At 39.1% G+C, this 24,311-nt stretch overlaps 1 protein-coding gene across 1 annotated transcript; it reads right to left on the bottom strand.

Annotated features, from left to right (window-relative positions):
* Positions 1–5,748: 5,748 nt before the first annotated feature.
* On the bottom strand, positions 5,749–24,161 carry Agr3 (anterior gradient 3, protein disulphide isomerase family member). The gene is made up of 8 exons (XM_028768909.1): positions 24,052–24,161; positions 21,344–21,479; positions 13,967–14,030; positions 8,226–8,278; positions 7,545–7,621; positions 7,276–7,339; positions 6,765–6,848; positions 5,749–6,234 (listed from the first exon to the last, which is right to left on the bottom strand). Exons 2-8 carry the CDS (start codon positions 21,447–21,449, stop codon positions 6,185–6,187), a joined length of 498 nt encoding a protein of 165 aa, XP_028624742.1. The 5' UTR covers positions 21,450–21,479; positions 24,052–24,161; the 3' UTR covers positions 5,749–6,184.
* Positions 24,162–24,311: the final 150 nt, after the last annotated feature.

Raw genomic sequence — 24,311 nt, 5'->3', positions numbered from 1 at the left:
GTTTGGTGCCAGGCTTAAAAATTTTTTCTTTGACTGACATATCTATTTCTTATATCATGTCTTCAATGGCTGAGATTCTCTTTCATCTCTTGTATTCTGATGGTGAGGCTTGTATCTGTAGTGCCTGTTCTTTTGCCCAGGTTTTTTCCATCTCCAGGATTCCCTCAGTTTGTGTTTTCTTTTTGGTTATATTTCCATCTTCATGTCTTAATTTTTAAAAATTTTCTTCCACTGTTTTTTTATGGTTTCATGGATTTTAAAAAGGGATTTATTAATTTTCTTTTAAAAAACCCCTATATCATATCAATAAAGGCTATTTTAAGGTCCTTGCCTTATTCTTAAGCTGTATTGTAGTTCATAGAGCCTACTGTGGTAGGGTTGCTGGGCTCTAGTGGAAACATATTCTCGTGGTTGTAATTAATTCTGTTTTTATGCTGTTGTCTAAGTCTCTGGGTTTTGAAAGATTATAATTCTAGGTGATGATATCTAGTCTTTGTTTTTGTTTCTTTGTTTCTGTTGACCTCACTGATTCTTAGGAGGGTGTGGCTGTTGTGTGTTGCCTGGTAAGAAATTCTTCTGGGATCTTGATTGTTGTGGCTATTGGGGATTCCAGGTAAAATGTGTTTCTAGGTAATAAACAGGAGCTGACATTTTGGAATGGGGATAATCTGGGTACCTGAAGTGGTCTACAGAAGAGATAAAAACAAGGTGTTCTACAAGGTTTCTTAGTTCCCTGGGAATAGGAACACAGTAAGGAGAGAGCACAGCATATCTGCTATACAGTAGTAGTAGAGTCTGGTATAGATCTGGGGCTGAATTTGGGGATTTAGATTTGGATTAGAGAGAGAGACAAAGATCATCAGCTAGGATACCTGCTTCCCTGGCGACTGTGCCCTGCAGGTTCCCACAGAATGTCTGCTGGAGCTGTGCGCTGAGATAAAGTGATGAGTAGAGGGAAGGAAGGCTGGACAAGAAGAGCTGCATGGTGCCTGGGCATTGGGGCACAGAGGAAGGGGAATCTGCTTCATGTAGTCTGATACAGGGCTGAGCATGATGCTAGAATTTGGATTTGAAGAAGAGGTGAAGATCTGAAATTAGCTTACCTATTTCCTTGGTTGATGTGGCCTGGTTGTTTACAGAGAATGCCTGTTGGAGTTAGGGGCTGGGAGAATGAGAGGAGTGAGGGGTGGGTAGTTTCAAGGGAAAGATCTGTGTGATTCACTGGAGATGGGGCCAGGGAGGGGAAGGGAGGCTGCAGAAGGTACAGAGCTTCAGATAAGACTAGGGGGTTGGTTTTGAAGGAATACAGAGAGAGGTGAATATCTATAGGAAGCCTTTCAGCTTCTTTGACTAGAGTGGGAATCATTTTTTTTTTCTGTTTGTAAAGATACCATCATCACATTGGAGTTGGGACCTATTCTTGTCCAATATGACTATGCCATAACTAATGTCATTCTTTAAAGTACCTATTTTTAAGTAAGGTGATATTTGAGGTACTAAGAACAAGGACTTTGACATGTAAAAGTAATTATGTGTAAAGCTTTTAAGAGAAGCAATTCAGCCTGTATGTGATGGCTAGTTTCAATTACCAAGAGGACACAGCCTAAAATTTCCTCAGAAGAGAATCTCAGGAAGGAATTATCTCAGTCCTGTTTGCCTATAGGCACGTCTGTGGGAGATCATCTTGAATGCCTTCATTGAGTTAGAACGACCCAGCTTCCACAGACAGCTCCATTCCCTGGGTTTGGGTCATAGTCTATATGAGAGTAGAGAAAGCCGAGGGATAGCATGCATGCATTTATCTCTGCTCCTGACTGTGGATATGATATTGTGATATGCCCAGTTGCCTCAAGTTCTTGAAATTTTGGCTTCCCTGTAATTTGGACTGTAAGCAGTAACTGTAAGTCAAAGTAAACCTTTTCTATTTAAGCTGTTGTTGTTTTGGTCATGGTGTTTGTTGAACACCGTGAATAAAAATGAATAAAATAAAATACTTTATTCATAAAATAAAATGAATGTAGCTCAGTGTGATAACATAGTCTCCGTGAAAATCACTGCACTGTATTTCCAGGAGTGGCAGTAACCAATGGTTAGTGTGAATCCAGTTGCATTCCCGTAGATCTATTCCAGCCAAGGTATGCAGTAGTCCTAAACCAAATCTGGGCAGATAGCAGGTGAATCCAGTGTTCAGTAGCCTCTGGTTGCAGGTGGGCTCCAAAATCCTTTTGTCCTCCCAACATCCAAATAACTTTGTGACAATGTGGAGATGCAGATGTGTAAGAGGGCCAGGGAATCACAGGGAAAGACTCGGTTTCCAGGGCTTTTACTACTTAGTGAAAAACAGACACGGAAGAAACATATTTATAACGCAGAAAAGAAATTTCTCAGTTTTCCTTTACTCTGTAAGACAGGTCCTGGATATGTAGATTATATATAATTATGTTTTAAGAAGAATCACTTTAAAGTCTTTAGCAAATCTTAATGTATATATGTATAATGTCCTAGAAAGGTAAGTTTTCTTGAAGCCTGGCAAATTCTTGTTAATTATAAAACCCTGAAATATAAAATGTTTGTTTACTTTTGTGTTTGGAGGCTATATCAATGAATCTTTAGCCCCACACTATACTTTGTTTTATCAAATTGGCAATAATGGAACACATTCTCAAGATTCATAAGCACTACAGCTTATGTGGAACTTGACAGCATGGTGAGACAGCTGTGTCTCTCTCTACTGGTCCCACTCCTCCAAAGACAAGGTAGAAAGAGATTGTTTCCTATTGCTGAGGCATATACACATCATACCACTAGAAGGAATACCACAGAGGAGGAAGATTGCTTAATTTTTTTTCCAGTTTGCCTTTGCATACACAGTGATGAATTCCATTTCTGGGACAAAATAGAAAATAGATTCTGGGTAATTAGGAAAGATTAAATATTTTAAAATACATCTTTGTGTGTTTATGCTTACACATGTGAGTATACTTTGTTTGCTTGCTTGTTTTTGACGCAGAGTCTCTCATTGGCCTGGAGCTGAAGCCTGCTTAGTGCTAGACTGGCTGACCAGTGAGCTCTGGAGATCTACGTGTCTCCAGCCAGCACTTGGATTACAAGTGGGTAGCACCATGCCTGGATCTGTTTACGTAAGTTCTGGGATTTGAACTCAGGTCCTCATGATTGCATGGGAAGTATTTTACCAACTGAGTCTTCTGTTCAGTCCCTAATGGACCAGGGGCACTAGAATGGGAGGATCAACTAGGGATAGGGAAGAGAGAGGGGTTGGGGGAGGAAATACAGGGAGAGATGGCTAAAACTAAGGGCCTTGTGAGGGGCTATATGGAAACCTAATATAGTGGAAGCTTCCTAAAATATACATATATGAAGGTGAGCTAAATAAAATTGTCAAATAATTGACAATTATTTGACAGAGATCCAAGTAAACATCTCTTGTCCCCAAATAAAGCTTCCAGTTCCAGGAATGGGTTACATCTAATCAAGTATGGACTCATGGGAATGCCCAAACAATCCAGGCCATTGCCAAGGCTACAAGTGGCTCTATACAAAATGACAGTAAGGCCCCATTGCTGAAGACAAAACCTACACAACTCATGGAACATGGAGAAGTTGAGCTGGTGCCCACATTGAGCCTCTACCCCCATGTACCTGTATTCATAGTATTAGAAGGTATTTTTCATGGTACCAAAGGAGAAAGGTTAATACCTACCCAGCTACAAAGTGATCTACAATGGTATTCTGCCTCCAGTACACTCTAGTGCAAATACAGACAAAGCTTGTGTGAATAGCCAACCAGTATCTGATTTGAGTTAAGCTCCATTTGATGAAATGGATCCCATACCAGATGCTGCTTGGGTGGCCAAGATCTTGAGACTAGACTGGCTAGGAACCTAGGAGAAAACCAAATATTACTACTCTGCTAAAGGAAAGTAGCAATAAAATGACTCCTAATGACGTTCTGCTGTACTCATAGATCAGTGCTGTGTTCACACATCATCAGAGAAGCCTCCTATTATAGCAGAAGAGAACAAATACAGAGACCCACAGCCAGAAAATATGCAGAAAGTGAGAGACCTTGGAACATGCAGCCCAATAAGGTATATCTTTATCACAGCTCTCTCCTTGGGGCATAGGGAGCTCTGTGAAAGAGGAGACAGAAAGACTGTAAGAGCCAGAGGGGATGGAGGACATCATAGAATCAAGGCCTATTAGACACAACAGGGCTTGTGCACATATGAACTCAGACACTGAGGCAGCATGTACAGGGCCTAATGGGGTTGAATGAGACCCAAGACTGAAAGTAGATGTGGAAAAAAGCCCTCATCCTTGACCCAGAAACTATCTCCAACTGATAGACACTTGCAAATGAAAAAGGTTTTCTCCAAGGGAGTCTCACTAAGAAGACAAACCATTCTTAAGGGTAGGCCACATTCCCAGCCACAGATGTCCAACACAAAAGGAATTTCAACGGCATCTTTAGAGGTTCTTTATTGCATAATGTTGTTAGGGCTTTGTTGTTGTTATTATTACATCTTACTTGTTCTTTGTGTATATATCATGCCATCCTGTTTCGTTCTTTTATGGGATTCCTGTGTGTGAATGTATGTGTCTCTGCATCTCTATATATGTCCTGTGCTTTATCTTTGGCTCTTTTTCTTGTTTGATTGTCTTGTTCTATTTGTTTGTTTTGTTTTATTTTATTATTATTTCTTAGTCGCCTATTATTTTCTAGGGAGAGAAAGGATAGGTGTAGATCCAGATGAGAAGAGAAGTGGAATGGAATTGGGAGGGATAGGTGGAGGGGAAACTGTATTCAGAATACATTGTATGGAAAAAATTATTTTCAACAAAAGAAATGTCTTTATTTTTGAGATTATAATTCCATCATTTCCACTTCCATTCCTTCCTTCCAACCAAACCTTCTAATATACCCCTCCTTGCTCTCTTTCAAATTCATGGCCTCTATTTCTCTTATTTTTCATTGTTCTCTCTCTCTCTCTCTCTCTCTCTCTCTCTCTCTCTCTTCTGCTTTCTGATAATTGTTCCTTCCTGACTGTGGGGTTCCTTTTGGCAGAAATTTTCTTACTATTTAAAAGAACATGAAACATTTTATCAGCCTTCTGGTATTCCTGTGAAGAACTGAATTAGAAATTGGTCATCTGATAATATTAAAAGGGAATATCAACCTTCCCAGATACTTATTTGGAGAAATTCTTTAATATTACTGAGATGGTTTCACTTTTCTGGAAACATTAAAAACTTAAAGTATCTACTAATAATTTAAAAAACATGTAGTTGAATTTTAAAATATATTCTAAGTTTATTTGAATTCACTTTCAAATACCTATCTTAATTTAAAGGGGAAAATAATTAGTTAACTTTAAAATACTCTGCTAAATGTTTAAATATGTAACAAGGAAATCATTTATCTTTTACAGCAACATATTTGAGATGCTGCAGGGGATAGATGTAAAATTAGATCAGTGGACAGATAGAATGAGAACTGAGGAAGTAAGAGTAACCACCAGCTTCTTACTGTGGCCCGACTTCCTCCACTAGAAATGTATTAAGTACATTGTGCAGTAACCAAAGTGTCTAACATCAGCAACATAAGGGGGGAAGACTCAGAGGGGTCTGGTCCATGGTCAACTGGTACCATGAACTTGAGCAGAACATTATAGTGGGGAGTGTGTGTGTGTGTGTGTGTGTGTGTGTGTGTGTGTATGTGTGTCAGAGGTTCCTCTTCTTGGTCAATAGGAAATAGAGAGCAAGATAAGAAAGTGTCAGGGATGAGATACATTCAATGTGCTACCCATCATGATCTATGACCTCTAGCTAGATCCCACCTTCAAAGTCTCCAGAACTTCTGTACTATCTGAGAACCAAGCCATCAAGACATGAGTCAGGGGGGATATTGGATATACAAAGCCTAGCAACTCTGAACTCATGCAAACTGTCTTGGCTACACATACAGGTAAACATCAAGCTACAGCATCACCACACAGTTTAACATTTATTAAAATATAGTTTTACCTTCATAAACTATCAAAGACATGTCACAAAGCTAAATAGTGATGTTTCAAAATCCATTATTTGCACATTTGGTGTTTGTTAGTGAGCCAGTGTGTCACACGTTTGACTTCTTAGAGTGGAAGAATCTTTCCATCATTCTTTACAACTCTGACTGGATAAGTCTTAGTGCTTTCTTCATGTTGTCTATCACTGAAATAAGAGTAAACACATATTATGCTCTTAGTAAATGAATGTAGAAATTGCTAGAACTTAAATGATAATAAATAAAATTGGATTGTTTGCATTTTTTATTAGTTGGCTCATTAGCATACTATTTCAATAAGCTAAATGAATATTTGTTAATTCATGGATTTCATCAATCAGAGGTGGCTCATCAAATTTATTGACAATAAGCAGCTTTATTAAAGGAGCTTTGAGACAGTGTTTTCTTTTTAATTAGCTATTGAATTAACTCAGTACTGTTGGATCTGAAACAAATACCAACTTCTTAAACATGACTGATAGTGGCTGTTATTAAAAATCGTCTTAATTAAATTTTGTACCTCACTATTTATAGGCATTTAAGAAAGACAAAATCATTATTGTCATCTGAGAAAATCACACTGGGTCTTTGACACTAGAAGGAAGTGTTATCTCTCCAAATGTTTGTGTCTTTTTTAGTGTGTGTCAGAGTCAGCTGTCACCATTGACCAATGTAATTCATGATATAATTTACTCACACATGGGTAAGTCCTGGGGTTCATATGTGTATAGTCTGTTAGAGTATCTTCCCGTTATATCAGCTCTGACAGTCAAAGAAGGGTCTGTCAAAAACAACACACAACAAAGTCACTCAAACATTACTTAACATGTTCTTAAAGTTGTTCCTTCTCTCTACTCTAAGATCAAGGTCAGGAAAATGTATAAACAAAGTCAGTTTTCATCTAATGAATTCATGATAGATTAGCTTTGTTTCCTTTGAAAGAGTCATGGCTCTATTTTTGGGTATTGTATTAAATATACGTGGGTAAGTTCATTTTAGAGCATAAATTTCTTTTAAATGTTTAAAATTTGTTACCAACGTAGTGTATCTTGGCATAGATCTAACAAGAGCATAATGTTACTGACTGGGTTAGAATTGGATCCCCTTGAAAAAGAACAGTGCTCAAGTTCAAATCTTAAAGAAAATAAAAGCAAGAATGCTAAAGTTCCTACTAATTTAGCAAACCTGACATGGAGCTGCACACATACCAACAAACATAATCCTTGGCACGTACTGCCCATCAGGAGACAAGTTCTTGTCTGTGGTCTCATGCTAGCAGAAGATGAAATAAATGAACATCATTGGATTGTATATCATTCTTTATGGAAGCTAAATTTCCAGAAAATTAAACATTAGAGTCTTTTAAAATTCTGTACTAACTAATACTTGACCCTGCATGTTTTTTTTTTTTTTAAAAAAAGAGTTCAAAGTTTCTATAAAATTATGACATTAAGACAACATTGTTGGGTTGGTGTACCATGAGATTCAGCATGATGAAGTCATTTTGTGCCATTTCTTGTATTTCTTCATTTTTGGCAAATTCCTTTTTTAGTGCTGTGAAAGAGAATGAAAAGTCAGTTTGCCTAAAGGGTAAGACATTGTCAATGTAATATCGAAGTTAGTATGTTTTCTATAATTGTGTCAATAGTATGGATGTCAATGGTTTGTTTTCCTTTTACTACTTAGTCTATCATTGGGAAGCAGTGAGCTAGAGTTGTTTATGGAGATGTCCACAGACAATTACAATAATGAACACAGTAGTTTTATAATTTACATGATGTAATTCATTGGTTAGAAAATTTTTCTCTCAACAAGTTTTTCCACTCATTCTTATTTTCAAGGAGTGGATATCACATTTCAAAGAGCATATCATGGTTTCACATTCAGCAAATTTGAACAACCACTATAATCTTTTGTCTGGATTGTTTCTCACTACTTAGCCCAGGTTTACCTCTTACTTATAATCTTTCTGCTGCCGTTACTCGAGGGTACCCCTAGGTGGCTCTCTCTTGGTCTTTAAGCATCTTGGTAGGATGGTGGTACTTTAGGAATTCCATTTTTTAAATATTATTTTTCTAGATTCCTTATTAACTATTCTTACCAGTTAACTTCTATCTTATGTTTGGATAGGCAGTAAGATCCCAGGAGCTAAAGTTACCTTGACAGTACTGACAGTCCTCCAGGTGGTGAATAACCATCAGTGGCTTGTTACTAAACAGAAAAAGCATAAAGTGAAGTTGAGTGATTAATGCTGGATCAAATTATAAAATGGAATTATATTTAAAGTTTTGGTACTTTTGAGAAGACTTAAATAAATATCCTCGGCTCATATTAAATGGCAATGTAACTTATAGTAGGTAGTGTCATCTGGTGTGTGGCCACAGAACATACCATGTACAATATTAGAAGTGTCAGCTCACAGGCTACATAGCATACTGAATCAGATTGTTGGTGTGGGGTACAGGAATCACAGCTTAAAGTAGCAGGTGGCACTTAGGTCCACTATAGTATGTATAGATAACTAGAAAACAATATCATCTCCAGGACTTATGTAACCAGCATTTATTTCTAATGAAACCGTGATATATGATTTCAGGAGAGTCAACTTAAGATATTTTTGGTTTTTCATTTATGTTTTTATAAAATAGTCATATTTGATTAGTTTTGTATCATTTTATTCATGTGTCAGCCTAAATCTACTAATAAGTGAGAGTCCCCTGTTAATATATTTTTCAGGATCATTTTGATTTTAACTCTGAACAAAGTTGTAATACTAAGTTGCTTCCCAACTCTAGTCTAAAAGTAAAACGAGAATAGTAATTCCAGAAGGGATCAAGTGATTATGATGTGGACATTTTGATGGGTTAGGTTTCATCCTTTCCCCAAAGGTTCTTGTGGTAGAAGCAAGGTCCCTAGTGAGACTGTGAGGTGGTGGAAGCTCTAAGGGTAGAAAGTGGTTATATAATGGCTGTGTCCTCCAGAACATGTCACTGTGTCTGTCTCCTGGGAGACAGTCTGGTCTCCTGTAACTTGATCAGTTCCCACAAGGATGCTTTGCTGTGAGACTAAGATCTAATCCTCTTTGTACACAATCGTATCCTGGGATGCCATTTGCCGTGAGGCTGCATCAGAGCTAGGCAAATATTGATATCTATGCTCTTGAACTTCCAGAGCCAAATAAACCTCTTTGGTTTACAAATTACCCAGCTTCATGAATTTCACTATAACTAATAATACAAAACTGACCAATAAAGTCATATTGGATAACTTTTTCAAATATGGCTTTAATGCTAAGATAATCATAGACATCAAAAGATAAATTTTGGAGACATGCTTATTCAACAAATTTTTTATCTATTAGTATCTATTAATTTGGTGATGTTGGTAATCAATCTTTGGACATGCTAAGCAAGCACTCTATTAGTTGGCTACATTCCTAGGCAGCATAAATCTTTTCAAAACCAATTACAAAATATAATTATATAAATTCAGTGGTTGCATAACCACTGAAAAATGCTGTATCTAGCTTTGGTTTGTAGTCTCAGTAAATGTTAAACACAGACATTGAATGGATAATTTCATTTACTTCTCAAACTTTAAAAGAACATTTTGGAGCCAGATTATAGTGGTGCACACTTTTTAATCCCAGCACTTGGGAGGTAGAGGCAGGCCGATCTCTGAGTTCGAGGCCAGCCTGATCTACAGAGTGAGTTCCAGGACTGTGCAACTGTACAGAGAAACTCTGCCTTGAAAAACACAACAGCAACAAAAACAACAATTAAAAATAACAAAAAGTACATTTTTGGATAAAACTCTTCCAAATTACCTTTAGGATTTATGGGAAAATGAGAAAACTGTCATTTACCAGCATCAGACGTTGGTAAAACTGCAGACTTGAGGTATGATGAATAAAATGTTATACCTACTGCCTACAAGTAGCATGCTAAGACTGAAGCATTCAAGGAGGCTTTTATGGGCAGGACAAACTAGACTCAGACCTCCTGAGCCTAAGATGTTTAATGATGCTCTCACAGACAGGCCTACACTCAGCCTTGTAAACATTAGCCAGAGATGTTTTCTATTAGATGAGCTCAGTGGGGTAGGCATCCTGGGACACAGTTGTCAGGGTCATGAGCTACCTTGCTCTTCCAATTGGCTACCACTACTTCACAGTATCTGCAAGATCTCTTAAAGGGGCAGCCATGCTAACGGAGACTTGAGAAAAGACTTAGGACATTAACTCCAGCATCAGATCACAGCAACTAGAATACAAGGAAAACCTTACTCATAATAATTCTCAAATGAGCAGTTATTCTATTTAAAGACAAGGACAGAGCCGATGGCAGGAATTGAAGTAGCTTCAATCTAAAGCAAGGCTTCAAGTTTAGTTAAGCTGTGATTTTTCCACTGAGGAGAGTAAATACCTGAGTGTTGTGGCTATGCTTTCATTTTTAGTACTTCACTCTGCCATCTTCACATAGAAATAGCTAAAAGTGGTCTGTGGGGAAGAAGAGGGTGCTTGTATCCCAACACAACTTCATTTGTGAACCCCAAAATGTGAGTTTAGTGTTAATTTTACATTACAAGATACTACATTTTTATTTTCCAAAAATTTCAAAATAAAAATCAGCTCTAAGAACAGATGTCTCTCCGGCCCATGGCAACTCTTTTAAGAGAAAATGTTTAATTGAGGTTTGCTTGCAGTTACAGAGGTCTAGTCCATTATGCTTTGTGGCATGCAGCCATTCATGGTGCTGGAGAGTTATTGAGAACTCTATATCCAGGTCCACAAGCAGCAGGAAGAGAGAGACACTGGTCCTAGCTTGAGCTTCTAAAACCCAAAGCCTACCCCCAGTGACATACTTCCTCTAACAAGGGCACACCTACACCAACAAGGTCACATGTCCTTATCCTTTCAAATAGTGGTACTCTCTACGAGCCTTTGGGGGCCATTTTCATTCAAACTACCACAAAGGATATGATCTATCATTTTCTTTTCTTGTAGTGTCCACCTGACTTTGTTACTAGGGTAATGATACCCTTATTAAAGGAATAATAATCATTAATGATAATTAGTTAATAATTACAATTAAAGAAATAAATTGAAACATATTGTTTCCTTTGATTTTTAGATGAATTTCAGGAAGATTAGCATTAGTTCTTTAATAGTTTAGTAGGCATCAGGCAATGTTAGCACACAGCTGTAAAACCAGCATCTGGTATGCTGAGGCAGGAGCATAATTTGAGGCCAGTATTTGGGATGTATAAGAAACTGTTTCAAAAATAAACAAAAAATTTAGAAGTTGGTAAAACCTAGCAGTTAAGCTTCAGGTAGATGGAAGACATTTATTTATTTATTTATTTATTTATTTATTTATTTATTTATTTGAGATATGGTTTATCTTGGTTGTCCTGAAACTTGTTCTATAGACCATGCTGGTCTCAAACTCACAGAAATCCAAATGAGTGTGTCTTCCAAGTGCTGGGATTAAAGGTATGTACTACTGTGGGAAAATATAAGGCCACAGCGGTGGAGAAGTCTGGGGAGGGGGAGGGGGGGTTTCCATGCTGGCGAGGTCCCACATACAGGAGGAAGTCTAAGGTTCCAGGCTGGAGGCTCTGGCAGCAGCAGGCCCCAATGACACGAGGAAGTCCTTGATTCCAAAAGGGTTTATTGTCATGGTGGATGGTGGATGGATCTGGAAGTATGCTCCGTAAAACTCAGGGCAGTCCGGAGGTAAATAGGGAAAGAGAAAGGGGGAGGATCTGGGGGAGGATCTGGGGAGGAATGCTTAATTTGCTCCACCCTCTAGCCTTTATTAGTATGTAAATCCCTAAGACCTGAGGTCTATAGTTACACCCTCCACCTGTGCACTTTGGGAGGGGCTGTAATGGCCTATGTGACTGAACAATGTATGTCTATGGGGAAGGGACTGCGCGTCAGGACTCTGGGTTTTAGGGGCGTGGGCGAACACCTGCGGTTCTCACATAGAGTCTTGGGATTCTAGGCCAATGAACCAGAATACCCTTACGCAGTCCCACATACTACCAATGTCTAGTAATGGAAGACTTTTGAAATTCTTTTAAAATTCTGAATAAAATTTCTTCAGTGGTCTGTTTAAATTTTCTATTAATGATTAAATGTTTTTATGTGTACAGGAATTTGTGTTTCTCTTAGTATGTCTAATTTATTGTCTTAAAAGTTTTCAAAATAGTCTTTCGATCCATCTTTTCTCTTTGGTTGTTTTTTCTTGGTTTGTTTTTACTTTCATTTACATGTATGTATGTGTGTATATTTGTATGTATGAAGGTACCTAAGAAGGTCACAGAGACCTTGGATCTCATAGAGCTAGAGTTACATACACATGGGTGCTGGAAATTGAACTCTGGTCCTCTGGAAGAACAGTACATACTCTTACTCACTGAGACATCTCTCCATCCCCTGAGATACCATTTGTAATTTTGTAATTTCTACTTTTCATTTATGATTTTATTAGACAACTCTCTTTTTATTTGCTGGTATATTTCCTGCTATGTTGGTTTTATCTCTTCAAAAAGGAAAGAAAGAAAGAGAGAGAGAGGGAGAGAGAGAGAGAGAGAGAGAGAGAGAGAGAGAGAGAGAGAGAGGAGGGAAGGAAGGAAGGAAGAAAGGAAGGAAGGAAGGAAGGAAGAAAAGCAGCTTTTATTTGTATGATCTTCCCAATTGTTTTCTTATGGTCTTTAATATTTCCTTTGGAATACTGATTTTGAATTTAGTTTCTTTCTATTTTGTGGCATGAAGGGAGTTTTAAGGCACAATATTAGATTATTTGAAACTTTCTTCTTTCAAATAAAATATAAGATAAAGATTTTTATTGGAAAATTATCTCAATAAAGATATTTATTCAGAAAATTTTTCTCTTTGATCTGTTTATAGTGCATTTCATAAGTTTTAATATGTTGACTTTCATCTTTGAGTTTCCTCGAAATAAATAATGTGTCCATATGTTGTTTCTTACATTCATATTTGGAAATAAAATTTTTCCAAAATATTTATTCAGTTCTGAGAGTATTTAAATCCATTTTCATTTAATTTCCCGTGTTTTCATTTTAATCCAAGAATTGAAGATGAATTCTTCAGATATATGAAAAATTCTTCAGGAGATTTTCTAATCTTTAAGGATAAAAATTATGTTACATTTGATCATTGATCAGTGCCGGGCACATAACAGAGGACGATCAACTCATATTTGGATGATTAACTATGAATATGAGCGTGAAATTAAGATTCCCCAGGGTGTCTGGCTCACCAGACCTGCTGGAGGACTGTTCCTGAAAGTTGCTTTCCTACTAAGCTTGCAGAGGGCTTAGTGAGTGGCACCACCATATTCATACAACTCACATCTAAAGCTTGCCTGTGGAATAAAGAAATTCATACTGGGGGATTTAGAACTTTTACAAATAAAGGATATCACTTGTTATGATTTGAATGGGAAATGTTCCCTACAGGCCTGTTTGTTTGAACAATTGTTCTCAGCTGGTGGTGTTACGGTTTCGCAAAGTTTAGGTGAAGGTGGGGAGAGTTGGGGCTGGTGACAGTCCTCATAGGATATATCCGACCCTGGTTCGTGCCCCATTCTCTGCTGTCAGCCTGGTGGAACCTGTAGCCTGCCTTGCCTTCTTCACTATGATGGATTCTATGATAAATCCTTCCTCCTCAACTTGCTTCCCACTAGGTGTCTGGTTACAGAAATGAGAAGAGTAGCTAAAACAGCATCGTGATAGCATTTGTGACTTCACACAGACTACAACAAGTACATAAGAACTGCGGCTTTCTTTCAGAAGCTAACATAACTCTTCCTGGTTTTTCCATGAGGCATGAAAGATGGCATGTGAAGAGAAACTGAGAGTGATTTTTACCTTTTGTGAGCATGAAAGAGACCTTCTTCGTAAGTTTGCACCCACGTGATGTCGTCTCCCCACCCTGAAGAAGAGATAAATCCTTGTATTATAATTCCAGGACTATAGGTCTTTGACTGATGAGCAGATGTCAACCTACAAACCTATAATAGCTCCAAAGCTGTTGAGTGGCATACACTGTAAAACATAGTAAGTTATACCTCAATACAAAGAAGTGGTACCCTATCAGATTGTATGTTAGAGGATTTGGGAGTGCAGATCAAAGCTCAAGATAAGCCTTGAACCTGTTCAGCACTGATCAGGGCCAGATAATCTGAGAAGACTTCTCTGGTCATGCAAAAGCTCTAGCTTTCGGAATGTACATGAAAGAAGTTATCTTAGCATACTTCCAAAGAACTGCCAAGAGCCCTGTGCACTATACTACCAAGTGCCCTCTGAATCAAAGGATGCTGACTGCTTGTATGCAGTGCACAGTTGGGTAACAGAGTTCCAAATTCTACTTTCACTTTTTTTTCCTTAAAAATTTTTTAAGGAGGAAAACTTCATGTTTGAAAACCCCAAAGGGAGGGGGGCGGGACGGAGGGAGGCAGGGAGACAGACACAGAGAGACAGGGAGAATGAATTCTGGAAAGATCCAAAGAGTGAAATACAGGGAAAAAGAAAGCTGTGACTACAGAGAGAATCACTAGCCTTAGAAAGGAGATAGCAATATTTCTAAATTCACACTATAGATTAAAGAATGCAGCTTTCAAGAAGTAGAATGTACAGGGCATCCAGGAATACTGCAGAGTGATTAGGATATGCCCCAGATATGGATGAGAAACACTGACATGAAATATCTGGGGGCCAGTTAGATTCAGGTTTTCCTCTGTGTTAAAATGTCAGATTGCAGCGTCTACACTTGATACCAATGATATGTAACAACAGAGATTAAAAGTAGAACCATGAACTAAGATACACGTGATTCTGTGTTTCTTTTTGTTTCATTAATTTGTTCTTTGATAACAACGTTATTGAGATATTATTCACATAGTATCCAACTCACTCATAGAAAGTGTTTATTCTTTGTGGTATATTCCCAGAGCTACATGGCCAACACTACATTCGATTTTAGAACATTTTTACCAACTCAAAGTAAACTCTTGTTAAAAATAATTACATTTATTTGTCCACTTATTTATGTGTGTGGGGAGGGAGCTTAATGTGTCTGAGCAGCAATGTGGAGGTCTGAGGACATCTCGACGGTGTGGGCTCTCTCCTTCCAGTATGACGATTCTGGGAATTAAATTCAGGCCACCAGGCTTGGCACTAAGCACTTTCCATGTCACCCGAGCTTTATTTTTCTAGATCTTTCCCAGCTCTAAGAATCACTTCATCTAGTTTGAACCCCTGTAGTTTGCGGACTCTGGACATTTCATGTAAGTGGACTAGCCCTCACATATGCACTATGTGATCTTTGTGATTGAATTGTTCACTTAGCATGTTTTCAAACTTTATGATATGTCAGATGTTAGTAGTTAATGACTTTTCTATGGCTTAATATTACTCCATCACATAGAGCCAGGCTTAGGCAGTGAAAGAAGTTGGTATCAGTATAATGGGGTATTGCTGTGACAGACCTGACAATGTTGTTTTGGGGAGGATTGCGGAAGAACTTTGGAACTTTAGATTAGAAAAGCCACTGATGTTCAGAGCTCAGTGGGCTGTTCTGTAGGGGCTTGGGGGATGAGAATGTTGAGAACAGTGAAGATGATGGAGGCTCGGTTTGTAAAGTTTCAGAGGCAACAATTCTGTTAGGGTGGGTGTGTGTGTGTGTGTGTGTGTGTGTGTGTGTGTGTGTGTGTGTGTGTGTAGATTCTGTGGTGGTTCAGTTAGCTGGGTTGAAATATCAGTTTTGCTTTGCTGGGATACTCCCTGCTGGTCAGCTAGAGCTGAGAAATTAGCAGTGATTAAGAAGAGCCCAGAACAGTTGAGGTGAAATCTTCTGAGAAGCGTTTCCTGAGAGTCAGCACACAGAATGTAGCCAAGGCTGTACCTTGTGCTGGCAGCCAAAGTTGGTACTGTAAGAGTCACCCAAGTGGTACTGATTAGGAAGGAATGAAGGGGTGATGGAGAGAGGTGATGCATGGCACGGTGAGTGGGTAGAAGTGGCCTTTGGTGAAGGTGCAGCCTCAGTGACAGTTGAAGGCCCAGGATTGAAAAGTTGAAAAGAGCCGGGCAGAAAAGTTGAGGCTTGAAAGGGTAGCTCAGTTGGAGCAGAAGACCCCAGCATTTTGGGGATGTCAGTGCCAGGGAACGGCCACTAAGAATATCAGCAGCTTTGGAGTGGAACCAGCTGGAGTCATGACCACAAGATGTATGTGTTGCAGTGAGTGGGGCTAGAGAAGCAACCCAAGCCATTTGGAGGAGTCCACAAGTTTGTGAGTGAATCTGAGATAACTGGACAAGTTATTTACACTTTTGGAGTTGGTTTTTGCTTTGTTCAGGTTGCTGATTCTCTTGAAGTAAGAACGTGTTTAATTTGTTTTGTTTGTTTGTTTGTTTGTTTTATCGAGCCCCGAGTTGAGAAACTGACTTTATGAAGGGACTTTTAGGTTTTTAAAACAGACTGGATGTTTTTAAAGAGACTGAATTTTGAAGTGTTTGAATTTGTAAAGACCATGGGACTTTTATAGTTTGTAAAATGTTTTATGAGATTGATCTTGTGGATGAACAAGAAAGGAGTGGTTATGACTTATGAGTAATATGTTCCAGTGTCAAGTTAGCATGGGATCAGTTATCCTTCCTGGTTTTATGTCAACTTGACTCAAGCCAGAGTTATCGGAAAGCAGGGAACTTCAGTTGAGAAAATGTCTCCATAATGTGCAACCGTAAGGTATTTTCTTAACTGGTTACTGATGAGAAGGGTCCAGCCTATTTGAGTGGTGCCACCCCTGGGCTGGTGGTCCTGGGTTCTATAAAGAAGCAGACTGAGCAAGCCATGAGAAGCGAAACAGTAAGCAGCACCTTTCTGTGGCCTCTGCATCAGTTCCTGCTTTCCAGTTCCTGCCCTGTTTTGAGTTTTTGTCCTGACTGCCTTCAGTGATGAACAGTGCTGTGAAAGCGTGAGCTGAATAAACCCTTCCATTTCCAAGTCTCTTTGGTGTTTCATCACAGCAAGAGTAACCTTTATGACACCCACTTTTTATACACTCACCGCTTGATGGAAATTTGGGTTGCTTTAACATTGATGAATAATTGATGATTGCTTTGACTTTGATGAATAATGTTTATTATGAACATAAAAGAACAAGTTTGTGAATTGTGTATGTATTTTCATTTGCTTAGGGCATTTAGGGAGAAGGAAAAATGCTAATTTAATGGTAACTGTATTTTAACTTTTTCCCATTGAGGCAGGTTCTCTATATGTAGCTTCTGCTATCTCTGAGCCAGGGTGGCATGAAACTCACAAGTGCTGGGATTAATGGTGAGTGCCACCACACCTGGCACATGTTTTAACTTTCTGAGGAGTTGTTAGTTAAATTGTTCTACAAAGTCACTGTGCCAGTTTATAATAAGGGCAAAATAATAGAGAATTTTTGGGCTGGATCAATATCTTCACATTGGAAGACATCTTTGCTGTTTTGCTGCCTCACCCGAGCTGGAGTCTGCTCAGTAATGATCCTGAAAAATGATCTGACACTGCTTTAGTACATTTCACATTAACCTACTCTAGAAATGTGACAGCGGCCCCCTGACTACTTTTCTTTCTTTCTTTGTACTTATTTTAGATTTTTATTTTCATATTTATCTTATATTTTATATTTTTAATTTTTTGTGCATATGGGTGTTTTGCTTGCATGTATGTATGTGTACCACGTGTGTGTCTTGTGCTCATGGAGGTCAGCATTAGATTCCCTGGAACTGGAGTTATAACTGCCATGCGGGTGCTAAGATGTGAACCCAGGTCCCCCTGGAAGAGCAGCCAGTGCTCTTAACTGCTGCCATCTCTAGCTCCCCTCATCTGTTGGAAATGTCACTCAAATACAAAAGCTTTGTCAATGGAAACATTCCTGTTCTCTATTCCCTGCTCAGCCTAGTTCCACAGACATTAAAGGACTGCCATCTGCTCTGTTTTAATCCACTAGTTTCTGAGAATACAGAGGAAGAATAATATAACTTCTCAAATAGCCATAGCTCTGCAGGGAGCATACTGTTTTCATGCAGTCTATGTCATAATCACAATGAAGCGAATGTGACAGAATTTAAATTTTCCTCCAGATTCTGGCTTCCTGGCGATTGTTTTGTTTCTAGCTTTTGCTTATGCCTTTTGGTTTTCTGTGAATGATTTTATCCACTCATCAGCTATGCATTTATTATGTGTTGTATTCTAGACACTTGGATTGGCTTCCAGAAGTGCTTTTGCTTGGTAGACCATGTTGGACTTGAACTCACAAAGAGAGTGCCGGAAGGTACTTTAGGCAAGCACTATCATGCTAAGCTACAGTTCTCATGTGAAAAGGATACTAGGAAATGTTTGGTTGCAAAACATTTGTTGTGGGACCATGAAAGGAGCATGATTTCTGGTGGAGCACTCGCTAGAGATGGCCAGAGACCCAACAGATATCCCTGCAAGGGACAGTATACATTTCGCCATGCTCCCAAACTCCAGGCTCCTGACAGGAGACCGAAGACCTCTATTGATCAGTGTCTTTCAGTCACATAGGGCAATGCCCCTACCAGTCCCTCCGCAGGTAGAGGGCGTGACTACAGGCTGCAGAGCCTCAAGAGATCTTTATATTTATCAGGTACCTAAAGGCCAGAGGGCATAGCCAATTAAGCATTCATTCCCAGACCCTCCACCTTACAAACGGTATTTAACCTCAGGCCTGCCCTGGGGGCGTGGGGTACGAGGTACAGGGTACAGCTACATCCACTTTCAGCCACTACAATAAACCTTTAAAACCATGGACTTCCTCGTCTTTGGGTTGCACTGTGGAGAACCGTAGAGGGGGCCTTTGACTACCGAACTGCCGAGCTTCGCCTCCTAATCTCCCATGGAGGACTTCTCTACAGAGCCTTGTCACCTCAAGCAAGCTAGAGGAGCCTACCTTGATCCAGCCAAGCAAGTCACAGTGACCAAGAGTACCACTACCCCGCAGGGCGCTGCCAGAGCTTCTCCCTCTCGCTCTCTCAGCTGTGGGCCAGTCCAGCCCATATGGCCTCACCTCTCTCCACCGCTCCCAGCAGCATCTGGGAGCCCAAGGACAGAGACCACTGGTCTCTTGGTCAGCCGAGTTGGCCTGGAGACCCCCAACCCAAGAGCTCTGCCCCTGCGGGACTTCAGGCTGAGACTTCTCCATGCCCGGGCAGAGCCCTGCAGCTTCTCACAGCCCAGCGTTTGCCCAGCACGTGTGGAGTGAACTCAGTCAAATTCCCATTCTTCTGCTCCCCAGCCTCGGTTTCAGCGGTCTAGGGTGGCAGACACACGGGATCCACAACTCAGCCCAACAGGACCCACACCCCACGCCACAGACCCGCAATGTGTGTGTGTGTGTGTGTGTGTGTTGTTTTATGTGTGTGTGTGTATGTGTTGTTTTAACCACCTGTTTCTTTTCCTCACTGATCTTCTGTTTTCTTCCAACTGGTCTCTGTCCTTAACTCTTTTCTTTATGGGGCCGCACTAGGCACACTGTACTCTGACTTCTTTCACTTGCTCCTGTCTTTCATCCTCACTTTCTCAGCCATTTCTAACATAGAACTAGATAACCAGAGGGTCAGCAAATATAAGCCAACCCTCAACACAGTGACTCTCAGCGTTCGTGGTCTTTTTCTCTATTAAAGCAGTATCTTAATAACTGAAGTAGTTGAACCAAGTTGTTCCGAGTAAGCCATATGTACTCCAATTCTTTTTCATAAAGTTTGCCTTAAAGGGGGCCATAAAGATGGCGTAGCAGGTAAAGGCTCCTACTACCAAAACTGATGACTTGAGCTTGATTCATGGAACCCAAATTGGGGGAGGAGAGAACAGAGTTCAGCAAGTTCAACACGTTGTCTTCTGAACTCAGCACATAAATAAATACATGCAGTAAAACTTTGCTGTAGAGTTTCAGATCAACATCTAAATGGGTTCACAGGGTACTGATGTCTTATACATCAGCTATAGCAATGCCACTCAGCTCCACTATAGAAGGATTTAATGAACAATTAGTAGCATGATCCTGGGTGGTTTAAAGTTACTAAGCTATTTATTTTATAACTATTACGTTTGTTTGGAGAGCTATGTGATAAATTATATCCAGGGAAGTATTTTTGCCCTTTATTTATTTTGCAGTATACATTGCATTTCTAGACATATAGATTGTGATTGCTGAGGTAAAGTTGAATTAATTGACCTCGGTAAAGGATTATGGACACATAGCTGGTGGGCTATATATGTGAAGAAATGAATGGCTTGGCAGCCAGTCTGCTTTCATGTTTTAGATACCCTGCAGTACGTTGCACTGTTCACTCTGCTCAAAGCACCATTTCAAAGAGTGGTCAAACACTATGCGGTTATCCTGATTATTCAAATTTATCATGCTGGGGCAAATAATTCTCAGCATTTACAGTTTCCCTGGAAACAGAAAAACAATTCTGAGAACCATTTCTTCTTCATCCTTTTGGGTATGAAGATTTATTTTTTCTTAGTCCAAAGTAAAATTGTAAGTATAAAAAAAAATAGAAGTTTTTCTGAAGCCAAAGCCAATGATAAATGTCTAAAGTCAGTTCACCTGTTTATCAGAGTCCTAAGAAAGACTTGCTTATCCAACATTATCAGGAAATGAGAGAAAGCATGATTTCCTGAGTAGCCTTGTATAAAATAATAACATTATTTTCTTGTCTTACATAGGGGCCAGGGAATTTGAGCAAACTTTGCACAATATTAAATTGCTTTCAGGACAGCATTATGACATCAAAGAACCATTTCTTTTCTAAGATTATGATAATCAAAGCTATACATATCAAGCCAGTTCTTTACAACATCTGCAAAAGATGCATCAAAACATTTTTATTAAGCCAGGCATAGTGGTTAGGAGACAGAGGTAGACACATCTCTATGAGTTTGAGACCAGCCTGGTATACGTACTGAGTTCCAAGCCAGTCAAGGCTACATGGAGAGACCTTGTTTCAAAAACAAAACAAAAATCCCAAACCCCAAAGTGTTGTTAATTCTTTGAAATTTGATCATTTACTGTCTAAAAATCAATGGTCCCCTTGAGAAAAGTTTATTTTAAAGTCATACATAACAAATATCTGGGCATGTTTTGCTTATAATTAAACTATAGATGGATATACCAAATATATTGAGAACAGTTGAAATGAATGAGTTTAGAAACTACAATGAGATTACCGTACCTCTTGAGAGTGTCTGAGGAGATTTCTTTTCTTTTCTGATAGCAATGGCAAGGTTGGAAGAAACTGTGATCAGCAGGAGGCAGAGGGCCAGAGCAGAATGTAGCATTGTGTACTCTAGAGAGTCACTTGGAGGCAGCTAGAAGACAATTTTCAGAATCTGGTCATTTTTTTTTTTAAACAGTCTGTTATTCAAAGATACTTGGACAAACCCCAAGCTGACAGATTCAGTTTTCGATTTCACATTAATCGTATGGGATCATTTAAGAAACATTTTAAAACCCAACAAACCATCTTAGTAGATATTAAGTTTGTGAAGGTTCTGGAAATTGTGACAGAGCGACATGTGAGAGCAGGCGGAGGGTATCCAGCTGCTCCTGAGGTCACTGTGCTGTGTGTAGCTCCACAGTGAAACTCATCCTGTTTGTTACCCCTTTCAGACTTCATCATGCAGAGCAAAGTTGACTCTCAGCACCGAGAGTCTTTGTCTTCTCATCTTTCTGGGCCTAATAGCTGGGGCAGCATCTTTAATTGTATGGCAAAGCGAGATTAGATAAGAAAACATTTCTTCCGCTACACATAAGAAGCACTGTAGACTATGGACAAGCCTTGGGTTTTGGTGCTCTGTAGGCACATAGCTCCCACAGTCATTTAGCCTTTTACCCTTCAATTTAAAACTTTCCTCTTTAAAAAATCCCAAGTATTATCACATTACTGAAATGACGCACAGGGATAACAGAGTAGAAATCAGTACACAGATATCCGCCATGCTTGTTCAAAATTACTTAAAACCCTTTTGACTGCAGATTTGTATTATTTGGCAGTGATAATGAAATTATGAATAATAATGAAACTTTCTAGCCCAAATGTAATCAACAACCGCTTACTGATTTTGCTTGAATGTGGCTATATTTAGCTCCATTAAGAATTGTGGAAAATGGAAAGATTCACAAGACACAGTGATTTGGTCCGAGGGAAAAAAAAAAACCAGGTGACTGTGATAGTTAACACAAAACAGCCTCTGAGATCTTGTAGAGCAACAAACAGCTCAGTGGAGATTTATAGGCCCTGGTTTCTCTGAATAGTTTCTTATTCTTCTTGCTCCAGTATGGTCTCATTCTCAGTGATGTCCCTCCTGTCCCATTTCTGAATTGATGATGTTTGCCACCCTGGGTTAGTCTTATTGAAATTACTTCCATCCATAATTGTCAGCAGAACTATTTATTGCTTTCTTTGTATGCAGGGTCTAAAAACATGTTAAACAGTAACCATGCCTGATAATACTATCCGTTTCAGTTCTTATAGCTTATTAAGTCATAAAACATTTCAGAATGTCATCTTGTTTTCTTACGGTTTGGCCATATTGTACCTGGACAAGGAAATGAAATGGTAGCAATGGTAGATTTTAGTAGGAAACAGGACAGCCTGGGCTAACAAGGCCAACTTGAGAGGGTCAGCCTCAGTCATGCAAGTTGTAGTAGCGATGTTGAAAAACTACCCACAAGAAAGTCCTATCAGCTTCTAGAATGTCTGCAAATGAGCCACAGGTGGGAAATTAAAAAAAAAAAAAATCCCAGAGACTGCCTCTTCATCTTCCTTGAGAAGGTACAAAAATACTTTAGATTCTTTTAGGATCTTAAAAGGAAGAACTAAGGAAAGTTAATCTGGAGATAATATTTGTAAAGTTCTTGATGTTAGAACCAGAGACAAACAGGTGGAATCTACATCAAGAAAAAAAGGGGGAAAATGTGTAACTTCAATGTTCCTGCTATTTTAGGTCAAGTTCACAGTTGAGGATGAACCTAATAATCTCTAATTTCTAGTATTTTTTACATATCTATGTACTATTGTTAAGTACATTTTTATATTCAAAGTTAAGAAACTTTTGATAGATGTTGCAAAAAAAAGGTACTGACTGTATTCAAAGCAACGTAGCTTGTTTACGGTTGTCTGGGAATCAGTGATGCTTCCCTTGGTCCAAGTGTGTCTTGCTGAGAGTCCTTAAATTCCAGTTGGAAGGGACAGGCATTGGGAAAAATTCAGATGATTCTTACATTACCGCAGCATCAGATCCATTTGGGAAGCACCCACCCCACGGTCTACCAATCGGCTTTACCATCATTGACCAATTAGCACTTTCTAACTCTAGGCTTGTACTTTTGAAAAGTAGTTTAATATAAGCCTTTCACTTCAATATTGAAATTTTCTGTATTTAAAAATAAAACTTTAGGGGTGAAAAGAGGTGCTACAGTGGTTGAGAGTACTGGCTGCTCTTCCAAAAGAGCTGGGTTCAGTCCCCGACATCCACAGGGCAGCTCACACCTGTCAGTTCCAGGGGATCCAACATCCTCACACAGACATACATGCAGGCAAAACACCAGTGCGCATGAAATAAACATACATAAATTAAAAAAAAAAACAAGTTAAACCTTAAAAATACAAGGAAGTGTTGTTGGTAGCACCCAGATTTTAAAAAAAGAGATCATTATAAATTAAGTCTAATTTAGTCTATTATTAATAAGAGTTGAGAGTAAAACTGTAGAGTCAGCCCAGGAAGCCAAGTCAGTAGCAGCAACAGAATATAGCTTCATTTCATGTTCCCCACTTTTATCTAAGAGTCTTGCATTTTAATAGAAAAAAATTTGATCAATTAAGTATAGCAGAGGTTGAGAGGCTGAACAATGAGTAGTCCAGAAGTTTTGCTTGCTTACCTGAGCTGCCCAGCGCTCTTGTTAGCGTATTTTGGATGTTACTCGTTGCAAAGGGGTGTGGATTTATAGACACACACACACACACCTGACTACAACTTCACCTGCATGGCAACAAGAACATTGTCACCTGTGTGCTCACAAACAGAGGCTTGTCCAAAGAACTTGGCTTCTTTCCAGTTCTCATGCTTTGCAGGAGAAAGCGCTCCTCACTCTAAATTAAGATCACATGTCTTCATAAAATGACACCAAAGACTTCTTTG

The sequence above is a fragment of the Grammomys surdaster genome, unplaced genomic scaffold (assembly GCF_004785775.1).
Source record: "Grammomys surdaster isolate TR1022 unplaced genomic scaffold, NIH_TR_1.0 188, whole genome shotgun sequence".
Lineage (NCBI taxonomy): Eukaryota > Metazoa > Chordata > Mammalia > Rodentia > Muridae > Grammomys > Grammomys surdaster.
Note: the sequence above shows the minus strand (reverse complement) of the source record. Positions and strands in the feature narration are given on the sequence as shown.

What these genes read in the sequence shown, in the direction of transcription:
- Agr3 (XM_028768909.1), bottom strand. Translation starts at nt 21,449, where the DNA reads ATGCTACATTCTGCTCTGGCCCTCTGCCTCCTGCTGATCACAGTTTCT. An exon ending in TCCTCAGACACTCTCAAGAG is followed by an intron (nt 14,031 to 21,343) that starts GTACGGTAATCT and finishes TCTCTTCTTCAG; the next exon opens with GGTGGGGAGACGACATCACG. An exon ending in CTCTTTCATGCTCACAAAAG is followed by an intron (nt 8,279 to 13,966) that starts GTAAAAATCACT and finishes TTTTCTGTTTAG; the next exon opens with TAACAAGCCACTGATGGTTA.